Consider the following 14,512-nt stretch of genomic DNA (forward strand, 5'->3'; position numbering starts at 1 on the left):
TCTGGAAGGCAAAGGGATATGGCCAGGAGTCCTCAGGGCTCTGGACGGATGGACATGGTAAACCAGTGGCCCCCAGGGCATACCTTCCGTGTCTGGCTGAAGCAGCTCACGGGCTGACTCACCTAGGCAAGGAGGGGATGTGCAAATTGGTAAGAGCATACTGGTGCGCCCCAGGATTCTCCTCTCATGCTAGTAAAAGAGCAATGTCATGCCTTACCTGTCTGAGAAAGAATATTGGAAAAGCAATACCAACAGAACCATCCCATATCCCACCTGCCGGCGGCCCTTTCCAAGTAATACAAATTGACTTCATTCAATTGCCCCCATGTAGAAATTTAAAGTATGTACTTGTCTGTATAGATGTTTTCTCGAATTGGGTCGAAGCTTTTCCAGCAGCTACAAATACCGCTATGTTTACAGCTAAGAAAATTGTGCAGGAATTTGTATGTAGATATGGTATCCCTAGAATCATTGAAAGTGATAGGGGTACTCATTTTACAGGTGATGTCTTTCAAGGAATGTGTAAGTTGATGGGAATTGATAGTAAGCTGCACACTCCGTACCGTCCACAGGCAAGTGCGAAGGTCGAAAGAGTGAACAGCACTATTAAAAATAAATTGAGTAAAGTAATGGCAGAGACAGGATTGACGTGGCCAGAAGCTTTACCCATTGTTTTGTATAGTATCAGAACCACTCCCAGGTCCCCTCTTAATCTGTCTCCTTTTGAAATTCTGTTTGGTCGACAACCGCATGTCATGATTAACCCTCAGGATGATTTGAAATGTAACAATGAAGTAACTGTAAAGTACTTAATTAATATGAGTAAGCAGTTGAGGAATCAAAATGATAATCTGAAGTTGGTGATTCCTGATTTACCAGATAGTAATTGTCATGACATTGAACCTGGGGATTATGTAATGATACGAAATTTTCTACGCTCAGGTTGTCTTATTGATAGATGGGAAGGACCATACCAGGTCTTATTGACTAGCACCACAGCATTGAAGGTTGCTGAGAGAGACTTGGGTCCATTCATCCCACTGCAAGAAGGTTGCTGATCCAGAGAAGTCCCGTGATAAGGAACAGACGGTAGAGGTTGTATCACTGGAGTGTCTGTTCCAGGAGGACCGAGGCGGCACCTGAGCCTTGAAGACCGGAAGCAGTTGTCGACTCCCCTCTCCCTTTTATTGTTTTTCTCCACTTCCCATCCCCTCTCCCTTAAAATTTCTGTTTCCCCCTTCTCATTCTTCTCTATTTCCTCCTCAAAGATGGACTTGCCCCAAGAGACTGTAATCCGGATTTTGATGTTAACCATGATGTTGACCAGAGCAGTCTGTTCCGGCGAGAGTACCATAGAGGTCGAGAGAGGTTCTGGAATGGGTTCCGATTATGATGATGGAGGCGTAGTTTTCCAAGATCAACCAAACCAACGAGCAAAGGCGAGTATCAGAAAACGATCCGATAGAAGAAATTGTGATGGATTGTTAGCTGAGGAAAATCTGGTTGAAGATGGATGCATAAAGAAATGCCAATCTAGTTTTAATATCCATATGGACCGGCATCCATTGAGTGACTATCACTCTCTAGTGGGTAACGTGTTGAACCAAACAGATTGTTGGGTATGCTCTCAAGTACCTCAGGGTCACAGCAAATCAGGGCTAGTACCATTTCCTTTAACGTTAGGGGAGGTACTTGAGCTAAGTGGTGGGAGACCGGTGGACCGGAGATTTAACATCTCCAGCCCTCCTAGTTTGAAGCTCCACCAATACCATGTGGATAGGTCCCTCTTATGTTTCAACATCTCCAATCCTAGAAAACCGGGAAATTGGGAACTGTCATGGAGCAACCAAACCATGACCTTTTCACATAGAGCAGATAGAATGCCTACAGATACAGAGCTCGTACGCCACATAGCCAGTAGAGGAAAATCTTTCCGGTATCGATATACCTTAGGAAATAGGATTACTAAAGTTGGAGAGGTATCACCAGGATACTGTGCACATATCATACAAACTGATACGTGTATTAGACAGATGGAAGAATTAGGGTCAGGAGATTTCACCTGGAAGGTTTGTAACATGGTCATGTCCTTCTCCGTCCCTTATGTTCTCCCCGATGATGCATATTTCATATGCGGGAGAAAGGCGTACAAGTGGCTTGCCCCAAACTCTGAAGGATTGTGTTATATTGGAAAAGTATTGCCTGAAGTGATGACTGTTACACATGACAAAATGAAGGACATACACCGTGGTGCCCAAGCTCCTTATACTCACACTCACTACGAACACCGAGTTAAAAGACAACTGTCAGAAAGGTTAGAGCATCCGGCCTCTGATCTTATCCATGAATCCACCGGGATTCAGGTTCTGGTAGCGTTAGATTTCACTCGTACCGCTCGAGGAGTGATGAATTATAGATACATTTCCGCACTCGCCAATTTGTTAGATAATATCACTGAAATGTATGATGACACGTTTAGATACACTGGAAGAGAACTTCAAGCTTACAAAACAGAACTAGATCAGCATAGGATGGTTCTTAATTACCTTACAGCAGTAACAGGCGGATATTGTGTTACATTGGCAACACAGTACGGCATAAAGTGTTGCACGTATATCACAAATAGCACCGAGGATCCGGTAGAGGTCATAGACCAAAAGATGGATGATATTCTGCAATTAAAATGGGAATTTCGTCGGAAACACAATCTCACCCTTGCTGCTGTAGGTAATGAGCTGACTGGTTGGGTGTCATGGTTGAACCCGCAAAATTGGTTCTCCGGTTTAGGAGACTGGGCTCAAGGAGTCATAATGGATGTTGGAAAGTTTCTCCTATGTATCTTGGGTGTCGTTATATCTATTGGATTGATATTTAGATGCGGGCAGGCTTTAATGAGGTGCAAACAAAGTACAAGAGTGATGAGCTTGAGGAGTGAGGAAACTGTAATTAACCTGGATTTGATTTATGACCCAATGCTAGAAACCATGACGTAATGATGTAATGAGTATACGGTCCGTCTTTCACCCATTTCTATGTTTTCCTCCGAGGTACAAAGACCCACGTAGACGAAGGATTTGATGAGCCAAGGGGCCGACAACGGAAAGATGGAAAGAAGAAGAGCAGACGACCTGATATACAAGATTTTGATGGACAATGCCATGGGTACCCCAGTTTCCCTAGGAACTTTAAAATCACGCTAGCCCAACATTTTTTTGTAAATCCATGGACGTTGTTTGCTTTACTCACGATTTATGAGCAAAAGCACAAAGAAGAAGACTCCAATCAACCGACACCAATCAAGACCTCAATCGACAGATGTACATTTCCCTGACATAGAATATCATTGCATTTTCCATAAGTGTTCTTTATCTTCATCTCTACAACCCTCAGGTAATGACACACATAGTCGATAGGGAATACAGGCACAGATATCAGCAACCACATACCTCCCCCATTCATGTATCATCAACTAAAATGTGCATCCCCATTTTGTTACAACTGTAAGCCGAAATGAGCTCGGTAGAGTTTGACAGCCCATCCACAGACCCTTAGTACGGGATAAGAAGGAATTCAAATGTATACTTCGCAATACCTCGAAGCTTGATTTACCACACGTACGGCACGATGATACATGACCCCCCAAACATGGACTCATACACACATGCTCCTGCTTTCTCACTAGGTCATACCCTCTTCACACCTACTCCATTCTTCTTCCTTTCCCCACCATGGAAATCAATTAACCCCTGACTTACATTTTTCTCCTTAAATATTTTGTGGCAGTTATTATTGACTGCCAAAGGGTGGACTGTCAAAGTCAGAAAAATGTCTTAATGCACACTGCCATATTTGCACCGCACACTGGTCCGTGCTGCGCATGCGTACGCTCTCCCGTGGAAGCGCATACCCGCAATAGCGTGCACTCGCACGCGCAGTATGCGCATTTACGGTAGAGTTTATGTGATCGTAGCGTGCGACTCATTCGTTACAAAAGTTCACAATTAATGTAGTTTATAGATCATGATCCCTTTGATAGATTCTGAAAGTTTGGTTAAAGTACAATGTCCCAGAGCTGAGGAATCCCTCTTTGCATCGTACGAAGGGTCTAACAGGAATCATACTGCAGTGTTTGGTACCCATCGGAAGAGTATTTAATTAGCAATATTCCGGTGTTGGTTTGGAGCGTATTAATCGCTCGTGCGAATAGTTATGGACATAAGAAGTTTATGTCCATTTCTATGATTTACACATACTCAGGTATGCGGCGGGAAACCCAGTTTCCCACCCACCTGAGCTGTTGGAAATCGTCACAGCCCACCTGTATGAATCACCCTATGACCTTTTGTTATGATGCGGGGCCGAATTCCTTCGGCCAATGGACAATGGGATTGTAGGGACTAGGAGATTGCATTGTGTGTGGGGCATAAATAGGCAAGCCGACCATATCCAGAGCTCACTCTCTCATCAACGGTTATCTGCTGATAATCGGGAGCTGGATATCGAGGCGCTGGCGATCATACCCTTTGTGCGTAAGTTCTCTCCATAATCATTGTCTTTCTGTGAGCCAATTTCTCTCTCTCTCTCTCTCCATCTCTCTCTCTCCTCTTTTCTCTTATATACCTCATAGTATTATAGTATTATATTGTATTGTATTGCATTTAGGTCAGTGTAGTATTGTCTTTTTGTATTTATTGTTTAGTTCTGTGGTTAGGAGGTCTCTGTTATATTGTAGCGTATCATATGTACTGTTATCCCCTTTTACAAGTATATTAGATATAATACAGTTAATAGGCTTTGGAAACCTAAACCAGTATCTGTGTATTTTCTATAGTGTTAAGTGTTCACTTGAGCGTCGGTGACGCTCAAGCAGCATTGTAGGTAGTCAGGTTACACAAGGTTGCACTTACACCCTGTACTCACATTAAGGTATTCTGTGTATTTCATCGGTATAAGGTTTTAACATAAAGGTATAGTGTTGTAAGCGTCTGCATCGCTGGTGACCTCCTCGTGGTCTCGAGCGTAAGCTACGCTACAGCGAATCTTTCCCCTAGACATAACTAATAACGTGTCCTGTGATCACTAGGCCGTGAGCGAACGTGACGCTTGAGCGTCTCGCTTACCGCTGAGCGATCGTTACGCAAATAGCGTATCATTACGGTATTTCTTAAGTAAACAGCGTACTGTGTTCTTAGCTTCATAAAGGGTTGATTATACGACAAAGGAATTTAGTATTGTCAATACTTAGACCAGCTATTGCGTCAGCATGGATGTGCAGTGCTGCCGCTGCGTGGTCAGATAAACTGTCATAAAATATTGACACACTAGACAGACACGATTCTGCTAACCATAGACCATATCAAAAACTCAGTCTTATATATGAGAGATGCACAGAGGGAAATCTGCCGGCTGGCATCTAAAGTAAGTGCATTATCCATTTCTGCTAGGAGAGGCTTATGGACTCGTCAGTGGACAGGAGATGCAGATTCTAAAAGGCACATGGAAGTTTTGCCTTATAAGGGTGAGGAATTATTTGGGGATGGTCTCTCGGACCTAGTTTCCACAGCAACGTCTGGGAAGTCAGCATTTTTACCCCATGTCCCCTCACAGCCTAAGAAGGCGCCGTTTTATCAGGTTCAGTCCTTTCGGACCCAGAAAAACAAGCGTGGAAAAGGCGGGTCTTTTCTGTCCAGAGGCAGAGGTAGGGGAAAAAGGCTGCAACAAACAGCAGGTTCCCAGGAGCAAAAGTCCTCCCCCGCTTCTTCCAAGTCCGCTGCATGACGGTGGGGCTCCACAGGCGGAGCCAGGTACGGTGGGGGGCCGCCTCAAGAATTTCAGTGATCAGTGGGCTCGCTCACAGGTGGATCCCTGGATCTTTCAAATAGTATCTCAGGGGTACAAACTGGAATTCGAGGCGTCTCCACCCCACCAGTTCCTAAAATCTGCCTTGCCGATTGCTCCCTCAGACAGGGAGGCGGTGCTAGCGGCAATTCACAAGCTGTATTCCCAGCAGGTGATAATCAAGGTACCCCTACTTCAACAAGGCCGGGGTTACTATTCCACACTATTTGTGGTGCCAAAACCGGACGGTTCGGTGAGACCCATTTTAAATTTGAAATCCTTGAACACATACATAAAAAAATTCAAGTTCAAGATGGAATCGCTCAGGGCGGTTATTGCAAGCCTGGACGAGGGGGATTACATGGTATCCCTGGACATCAAGGATGCTTACTTGTATGTCCCCATTTACCATCCTCACCAGGAGTACCTCAGATTTGTGGTACAGGATTGCCATTACCAATTCCAGACGCTGCCGTTTGGACTGTCCACGGCACCGAGGGTATTTACCAAGGTATGGCGGAAATGATGATACTCCTTCGAAAAAAGGGAGTTTTAATTATCCCGTACTTGGACGATCTCCTAATAAAGGCGAGGTCCAAGGAACAGTTGTTGGTGGGAGTAGCACTATCTCAGGAAGTGCTGCACCAGCACGGCTGGATTCTGAATATCCCAAAGTCACAGCTGGTTCCGACGACACGTCTACTGTTCCTGGGTATGATTCTGGATACAGTCCAGAAAAAAGTGTTTCTCCCAGAGGAGAAAGCCAGGGAGTTGTCATCTCTAGTCAGAGACCTCCTGAAACCAAAACAGGTATCGGTGCATCACTGCACGCGGGTCCTGGGAAAGATGGTAGCTTCTTACGAAGCAATTCCCTTCGGCAGGTTCCATGCCAGAAACTTTCAGTGGGACCTGTTGGACAAATGGTCCGGATCGCATCTTCAGATGCATCGCTTAATAACCCTGTCTCCAAGAACCAGGGTGTCTCTGCTGTGGTGGCTGCAGAGTGCTCATCTTCTAGAGGGCCGCAGGTTCGGCATACAGGACTGGGTCCTGGTGACCACGGATGCCAGCCTTCGAGGCTGGGGGGCAGTCACATAGGGAAGAATCTTCCAAGGACTATGGTCGAGTCAGGAGACTTCCCTTCACATAAATATTCTGGAACTAAGGGCCATTTACAATGCCCTAAGTCAAGCAAAATCCCTGCTCCTACACCAGCCGGTACTGATCCAGTCAGACAACATCACGGCAGTCGCCCATGTAAATTGACAGGGCGGCACAAGAAGCAGGATGGCAATGGCAGAAGCCACAAGGATTCTCCGATGGGCGGAAAATCATGTACTAGCACTGTCAGCAGTGTTCATTCCGGGAGTGGACAACTGGGAAGCAGACTTCCTCAGCAGGCACGACCTCCACCCGGGAGAGTGGGGACTTCATCCAGAAGTCTTCCAAATGATTGTAAACCGTTGGGAAAGGCCACAGGTGGACATGATGGCGTCCCGCCTCAATAAATAGCTAAAAAGATATTGCGCCAGGTCAAGGGACCCTCAGGAGATAGCTGTGGACGCTCTAGTGACACCGTGGGTGTACCAGTCGGTTTATGTGTTCCCTCCTCTGCCTCTCATACCCAAAGTACTGAGAATAATAAGAAGGAGAGGAGTAAGAACTATACTCGTGGTTCCAGATTGGCCAAGAAGAGCTTGGTACCCAGAACTTCAAGAAATGATCTCAGAGGACCCATGGTCTCTGCCGCTCAGGCAGGACCTGTTGCTGCAGGGGCCCTGTCTGTTCCAAGACTTACCGCGGCTGCGTTTGACGGCATGGCGGTTGAACACCGGATCCTAAAAGGAAAGGGCATTCCGGAGGAAGTCATTCCTACACTGATTAAAGCCAGGAAAGATGTAACCGCAAAACATTATTACCGCATATGATGGAAATATGTTGCTTGGTGTGAGGCCAGGAAGGCTCCAACGGAGGAGTTTCAGCTGGGTCGATTTCTGCACTTCCTACAGTCAGGGGTGACTATGGGCCTAAAATTGGGTTCCATTAAGGTCCAGATTTCGGCTCTGTCGATTTTCTTCCAGAAAGAACTGGCTTCAATGCCTGAAGTTCAGACATTTGTAAAGAGAGTGCTGCATATTCAGCCTGCTTTTGTGCCTCCAGTGGCACTTGGGATCTCAACATGGTGTTGGGTTTCCTAAAGTCACATTGGTTTGAGCCACTTAAAACCGTGGATTTGAAATATCTCACGTGGAAAGTGGTCATGCTGTTAGCCTTGGCTTCGGCCAGACGTGTGTCAGAATTGGCGGCTTTGTCATGTAAAAGCCCTTATCTGATTTTCCATATGGATAGGGCAGAATTGAGGACTCGTCCCCAGTTTCTCCCTAAGGTGGTATCAGCTTTTCATTTGAACCAACCTATTGTGGTGCCTGCGGCTACTAGGGACTTGGAGGATTCCAAGTTACTGGACGTAGTCAGGGTCTTGAAAATATATGTTTCCAGGACAGCTGGAGTCAGGAAAACTGACTCACTATTTATCCTGTATGCACCCAACAAGCTGGGTGCTCCTACTTCGAAGCAGACTATTGCTCGCTGGATATGTAGCACAATTCAGCTTGCGCATTCTGTGGCTGGACTGCCGCATCCTAAATCTGTAAAAGCCCATTCCACGAGGAAGGTGGGCTCTTCTTGGGCGGCTGCCCGAGGGGTCTCTGCTTTACAACTTTGCCAAGCTGCTACTTGGTCAGGGTCTAACACTTTTGCTAAATTCTACAAATTTGATACCCTGGCTGAGGAGGACCTTGAGTTTGCTCATTCGGTGCTGCAGAGTCATCCGCACTCTCCCGCCCGTTTGGGAGCTTTGGTATAATCCCCATGGTCCTTACGGAGTCCCAGCATCCACTTAGGATGTCAGAGAAAATAAGATTTTACTCACCGGTAAATCTATTTCTCGTAGTCAGTAGTGGATGCTGGGCGCCCATCCCAAGTGCGGATTGTCTGCAATACTTGTATATAGTTATTGTTATCTAAAGGGTTATTGTTGAGCCATCTGTTGAGAGGCTCAGTTATATTTCATACTGTTAACTGGGTATAGTATCACGAGTTATACGGTGTGATTGGTGTGGCTGGTATGAGTCTTACCCGGGATTCAAAATCCTTCCTTATTGTGTCAGCTCTTCCGGGCACAGTATCCTAACTGGGGTCTGGAGGAGGGTCATAGTGGGAGGAGCCAGTGCACACCAGGTAGTCCTAAAGCTTTCTTTAGTTGTGCCCAGTCTCCTGCGGAGCCGCTATTCCCCATGGTCCTTACGGAGTCCCAGCATCCACTACGGACTACGAGAAATAGATTTACCGGTGAGTAAAATCTTATTTAAATAGCACATGAAATAGAAACGGACACGTTTTAAACCCATAACAAGAGCAAATAAATCTGGCCCAAAAATAGATCCATGCCCAGTAACTTAGTCCCAGTTGGCACATGTTACAGTAGGAAACAGACTCTGAGTGTCTGTAACAGTCTTACTCCTTTAGCATATTACTTGAAGATGGAAGACAACTCCTCCGGGATTGGTTTAGGTAAAGTGTCATGAAGTACTGTCAACAGGAATGTCCCACTTTTTCAGAATAGCAGGACCATCCTCGGGTGAAGGTATCACTGTGAAGGCGCCGTTTTGCATTACAATAATCTTAGTAGGAAAGCCCCATTTGTATTGTACATTTCCTTGGGTGGAATAGACGCCTTTTGGCCAGCGTCACAGGAGAAATATCTACAGATTATCCAGGCACTCAGCTGTGGATGAGGAAGACAGTGGCTCGTAGAATGCGTTCTTTAAGGTGAGCAGAGTGTCCCTCGGTGCTTGGATAGGGGCCTGTTTGGACTTTGGGAGTCTATGGATCTTGTCAATAAGAAGGTCTGCGGCAGAAGCCTTCGGTGGAAGTTTCTGAAAAGAGGACCGTGGCATAATCATAAAGCTCAGCATTTGTAGCAGAATCCGGAACGCCCATTATTCTGATATTATTTCTCAGAGACCAGTCTTCTAAATCAACGACTTTATCACGAATAGAGACCAGGTCTTCCTGAAGGGTGTCATGTGCTGAAATCAGATCTTTGTGAGACGCAACAATCTCTTTCATCTTAGTCTGTACGAGTGCCAATCTCACTGATATCGGACCTCAAATCTTGAATATTAGAGTTAAGTTCTGAGGTTATTTCAGTCCTTAAATGCAGATAACATAGAATGTATAGATTGTAGAGTAACAGGATCATCTAGAGCATTGGTCTTCAACCTTTAAGACAGTGTGGGCCACATAAAAAAATGAAACGAAGCCGAGGGCCACTAAGCTATACTGCGGTATTTAGAATCTAAATTTTAATTTATGATTGTAATGAGACCTTTTCTAGACTCATAAGACCATAAAAAAGACTTCAAAAGATAATTATTGTAATTTAATGAATGAAACATGGTCTACTTTACCTTTGTTATTATAATAAGTTCATATCAGTGGGAAACTTGGCATTGTTTTTGCTTGGCCAGCTTGTCGATGTTGGCATCAATGTTAGAAGTCGCTATGCGCAGAGTATTCTCAAGATGTTGGTCTGTAAGCTGAGTTCTTGTCTTGGACTTTGCGTTCTTCATCCTTGAGAAGAATTGCTCACATAAGTATGTGCTTCCTAACAAAGCACACATCTTCAAAGCTTGCTGCCAGAGATAAGGGAATGTGTCCTGAGAAATGTAGTCTTTGTAAAACGTAAACAAGGGCACATTGAAGAATTTTTCTCGCAAAGATGAGTTGTTTTGGAGATCAAGCAGCTCCATTTGTACTGAGCCTGGCATATTGGTCAAGACATAGGTGCTATCATACCCTCCCTCCTCCCCATCACAGACAGACAGCAGCATTGTCAAAGCATGCTCCCTGCCATCTCTGCTCTTAATACTTAATACACCCCCTGCTGGGTCCCCCGCCACGCCCCCTGCCCTCAATACTAATTTATTCACTGCCATGCTCAGGCTGCCGCACCCCCGTCCCCGCCGCTCCCGCACGCCGGGTTCATGCACTGCCCCCTGCCCTCAACACTTATACACTTTTATTCTCCTGCCGCAGCCCCCCCCCCCCCGCGCCGGGTCCCCGACGCACACAGCCATGCTCAGGCTGCATACATGCTGCCGCACCCCCTCCGCTCCCGCCCGCCGGGTTCCCGCACTGCCCCATGCTCTCAATGGTAACTTGCCGCACCCCCCCCAGCCGGGTCCCCGCCGCTCTCACCCACCTATTCAACACTGCAGGCGGAGGGAGACACAGGGAGGGAGACACAGTAAGGGTGACCAGACCACTGACCAGCGTAAGAGGAGCTACTCCCCTTCTTCACAGGCAACCAGTGACAGTGCGGGGGAGTCACATGACTCCGGGAAAGGGAAAAAAAATTTGTGTTCATATGTGCGCTGCGGGCGGGCGGGCCATGGAAACCATAGCAGCGGGCCACCTGTGGCCCGCGGGCCACGGGTTGAAGACCCCTGATCTAGAGTGTCTTAAGACGTCTTCAGCCATTACAGCTGGGCTGTGCGTCTCACAAGAAGAAGCAGATGATGTTGTAGCAGTCTCAGAAGGACGACCTGAATTCGAGGTACTAAAGAGATGGACAGGCGGGGCCGATTTGGTACCTTTTAACCTTTTTTGGAGACATGGTAAGCTGACTACAAAGAGACTGACCTCTCAGAGATAGGAAAATACAAACGATCTATAAATAAAAGGAGCAGTAGTACGCTGTCAGGAGGTTACATCAAGATGACTCAGTTCAAAATTACATTCTTGGGGTGACGGGGGTATCTGAGCCAAAATTTCAAGTAAACATGATGTAATGCAACTCAAATAACACAGTAATGACCGAGATATTCCACTAGAGGTCAGCGTGATCATAGACGTGATGTACTCAGAACAGAGAGACACAAATGGCAAAATATATGCAGTGGATAAATCCACAAAATAATATACTGTGAGGTTGTAATCAGAGTGTAATGAGCTGTACTCAGACGATACTTGATACTGGGCTCTGCATGTAGGCTGAGAGGAAGTAGATTATAGTGGTACCATATAAATAGAAGGTAGTTTCACCTCCAGGCAAATGCTTCAATTTAGTGCAGTGACCCCGGTCCAGCCATCAGGACACTTATTTAGTAGCTTATATCAATTTTACACCTTATTGAAGGCAAAGCATGTGATGGCCGAGTACCAGGATCCATAATGGCAGCCATCTCACTTCCCAATACCACCGCCGGGCTCCGGTGACTGTGGGCAGCCCGTTCTGTCCCCATCAGTAGCGGAAGCTGTGCACCCATGTGAATGGGAGAACAAGTGATCCCGACTAAGCCAAAAGCGCCTCCAAGTCAGGTGTCCGGAGAATACAGCCCATGGCTTCCGCGGCGTCACTAGGCTGCAGCAGTGAACAGTGCCCGGAGTGAGCAGAGCGAGCGGTTATAGGGCAGGAGGAGCGGGGGACTTAATAGATTGGGTCCCAGCGGCGGCTGAGAGCTATCAGGTAGGGTAGATAAGAAGCCACTTAGTGAGGAGAGCTCCAGAAAGTACGTCTGGATGGACTCAGGCCACGCCCCTCTTATTTATTATTTTATATACTAACAGGGGTGACAGGTGTGGTACATCCCTGCAAAGGCAGATCCAATCACTTTCTCATCAGACTCTGCTGTCTTCCCTGCACTCTCACTCAGATGTTCACTGCTGCCAGTAGCACACGTATGAGAAGCAGAAGTATGGCGGCAGCTGTACAGATCCTGATATGTAATTCTCTGTATCATACTTACCGTACACACATCATCCTTATTACTATTGAGAGAATAGAGGTAAGACACTGATGATGGGGGTGTAACACTGGATTTTAACCTAGCAGATGATGATGATTGCAGTGTATTATATGGTGTATTGCATGTAAAGTACCTTGTTCCACACCTACTCTGCTGTAGCAATATACCTTATATAAGGACGAGTAACACTTGTACAGGCTTACCAGCGTATGAGCACACACATAAAGGAATGCTACCTTACCAATGCTTCCAGGAGTAACGTTAGGAGACATTTCTCTGATCCATCAGCTCATATGACTGATATTATTGTTCATCTAGAATCTCCAATTCATACGATATGTTCCCCATCCATTGTTTTACATTGGTGCTGACATAGGACTTGGCGAGTGACTACATCTCCATTTATACTTCATGGTTAGTTACCAGTACAAGAGAGAGATATATCTAAGACTTATTATAATATTACATATGTTATTGTGAGTGTTCTCAGGAGGGTGGACACAATGATAGTCTGAGACACAATATTATAAAGCCTTCATTAAAGTTATATTTTATTATACACACACATTTACAATTAAGTGTCCCAGAGAGTCGTCTTCTCCTATTGTTTTCAAGATTAATATTGTTACAGAAAATGTCACATTTCCATAATGTATTTTATTTCCAGCAGATGGACACACAAGCAGGAATATCTCAGAAGGATATCTAATGTTATCCCCGGATTGTGACATAAAAGATAAAGACAGTAGACCGGATACTCCAGGAGCTAACCCCATTACCCCAATTATACATCCAGCTCTATCAGCTGATCCCCCTGATCCTGGGAAATGTTCTCCTGATCACTCTGATATTGGTGCATCTGTTACAGCTCTGACAGTAGATACAGTGTTTCCCTGTTCTATAGATGGCAAATGTTTTACACAGAACACAAAGCTTATTAACCCACACACAGGTAAAGTGGGTGAAAGGCCACTAATATGTTCTGAGTGTGGGAAATGTTTTACATACAAATCGCATCTCGTTAGACATAACAGACATCACACAGGTGAGAGGCCATTTCCATGTTCTGAGTGTGGGAAATGTTTTGCTCACACATCAGATCTTGTTACACATCAGAGATATCACACAGGTGAGAAGCCATTTCCATGTTCTGAGTGTGGGAAATGTTTTGCACACACATCAGATCTTGTTAGACATAACAGAAGTCACACAGGTGAGAGGCCATTTTCTTGCTCTGAGTGTGCGAAATGTTTTATACAGAAATCACATCTTGTTATACATCACAGAAGTCACACAGGTGAGAAGCCATTTCCATGTTATGAGTGTGGGAAATGTTTTATATACAAATCACATCTTGTTATACATCAGAAAATTCATACAGGTGAGAAACCATTTCCATGTTCTGAGTGTGGGAAAGGTTTTACAAACAAATCGCATCTTGTTAGACATCAGAGAAGTCATACAGGTGAGAAGCCATTTCCATGTTCTGAGTGTGGGAAATGTTTTGCATTGAAATCAAATCTTGTTACACATCAGCAAAGTCACAGAGGTGAGAAGCCATTTCCATGTTCTGAGTGTAGGAAATGTTTTGCACACAAATCAGATCTCATTAAACATGAGAGAAGTCACAGGTGAGAAGCCGTTTTCTTGCTCTGAGTGTGAAATGTTTTACACGGAAATCACAACGTGTTACACAACAGCAAAGTCACACAGGTGAGAAACCATTTACACTCTGAGAAATAAATCAGCACAATTGACAACACTCAAGTGAGGAACCATTTTACTCTTCTGGAGTGTAATCATCATTGCCATGCGTTCTTCAAGGTTCTTATCCTATCGCCTATGTTTTTAACATGCTACCG

The 14,512-nt window shown here is 45.3% G+C and overlaps 1 protein-coding gene across 1 annotated transcript in view; it reads left to right on the top strand.

Annotated features, from left to right (window-relative positions):
* Positions 1–14,512, top strand: part of LOC134984835 (zinc finger protein ZFP2-like) — a 168,954-nt gene that overhangs the window by 29,331 nt on the left and 125,111 nt on the right. The window contains exon 6 of the mRNA XM_063950310.1: positions 13,318–14,181. Coding sequence (XP_063806380.1) covers positions 13,318–14,181 — 864 coding nt within the window. The remainder of the gene's footprint in view (positions 1–13,317; positions 14,182–14,512) is intronic.

Source organism: Pseudophryne corroboree (genome assembly GCF_028390025.1).
Source record: "Pseudophryne corroboree isolate aPseCor3 chromosome 3 unlocalized genomic scaffold, aPseCor3.hap2 SUPER_3_unloc_85, whole genome shotgun sequence".
In the NCBI taxonomy this organism is placed as follows: domain Eukaryota; kingdom Metazoa; phylum Chordata; class Amphibia; order Anura; family Myobatrachidae; genus Pseudophryne; species Pseudophryne corroboree.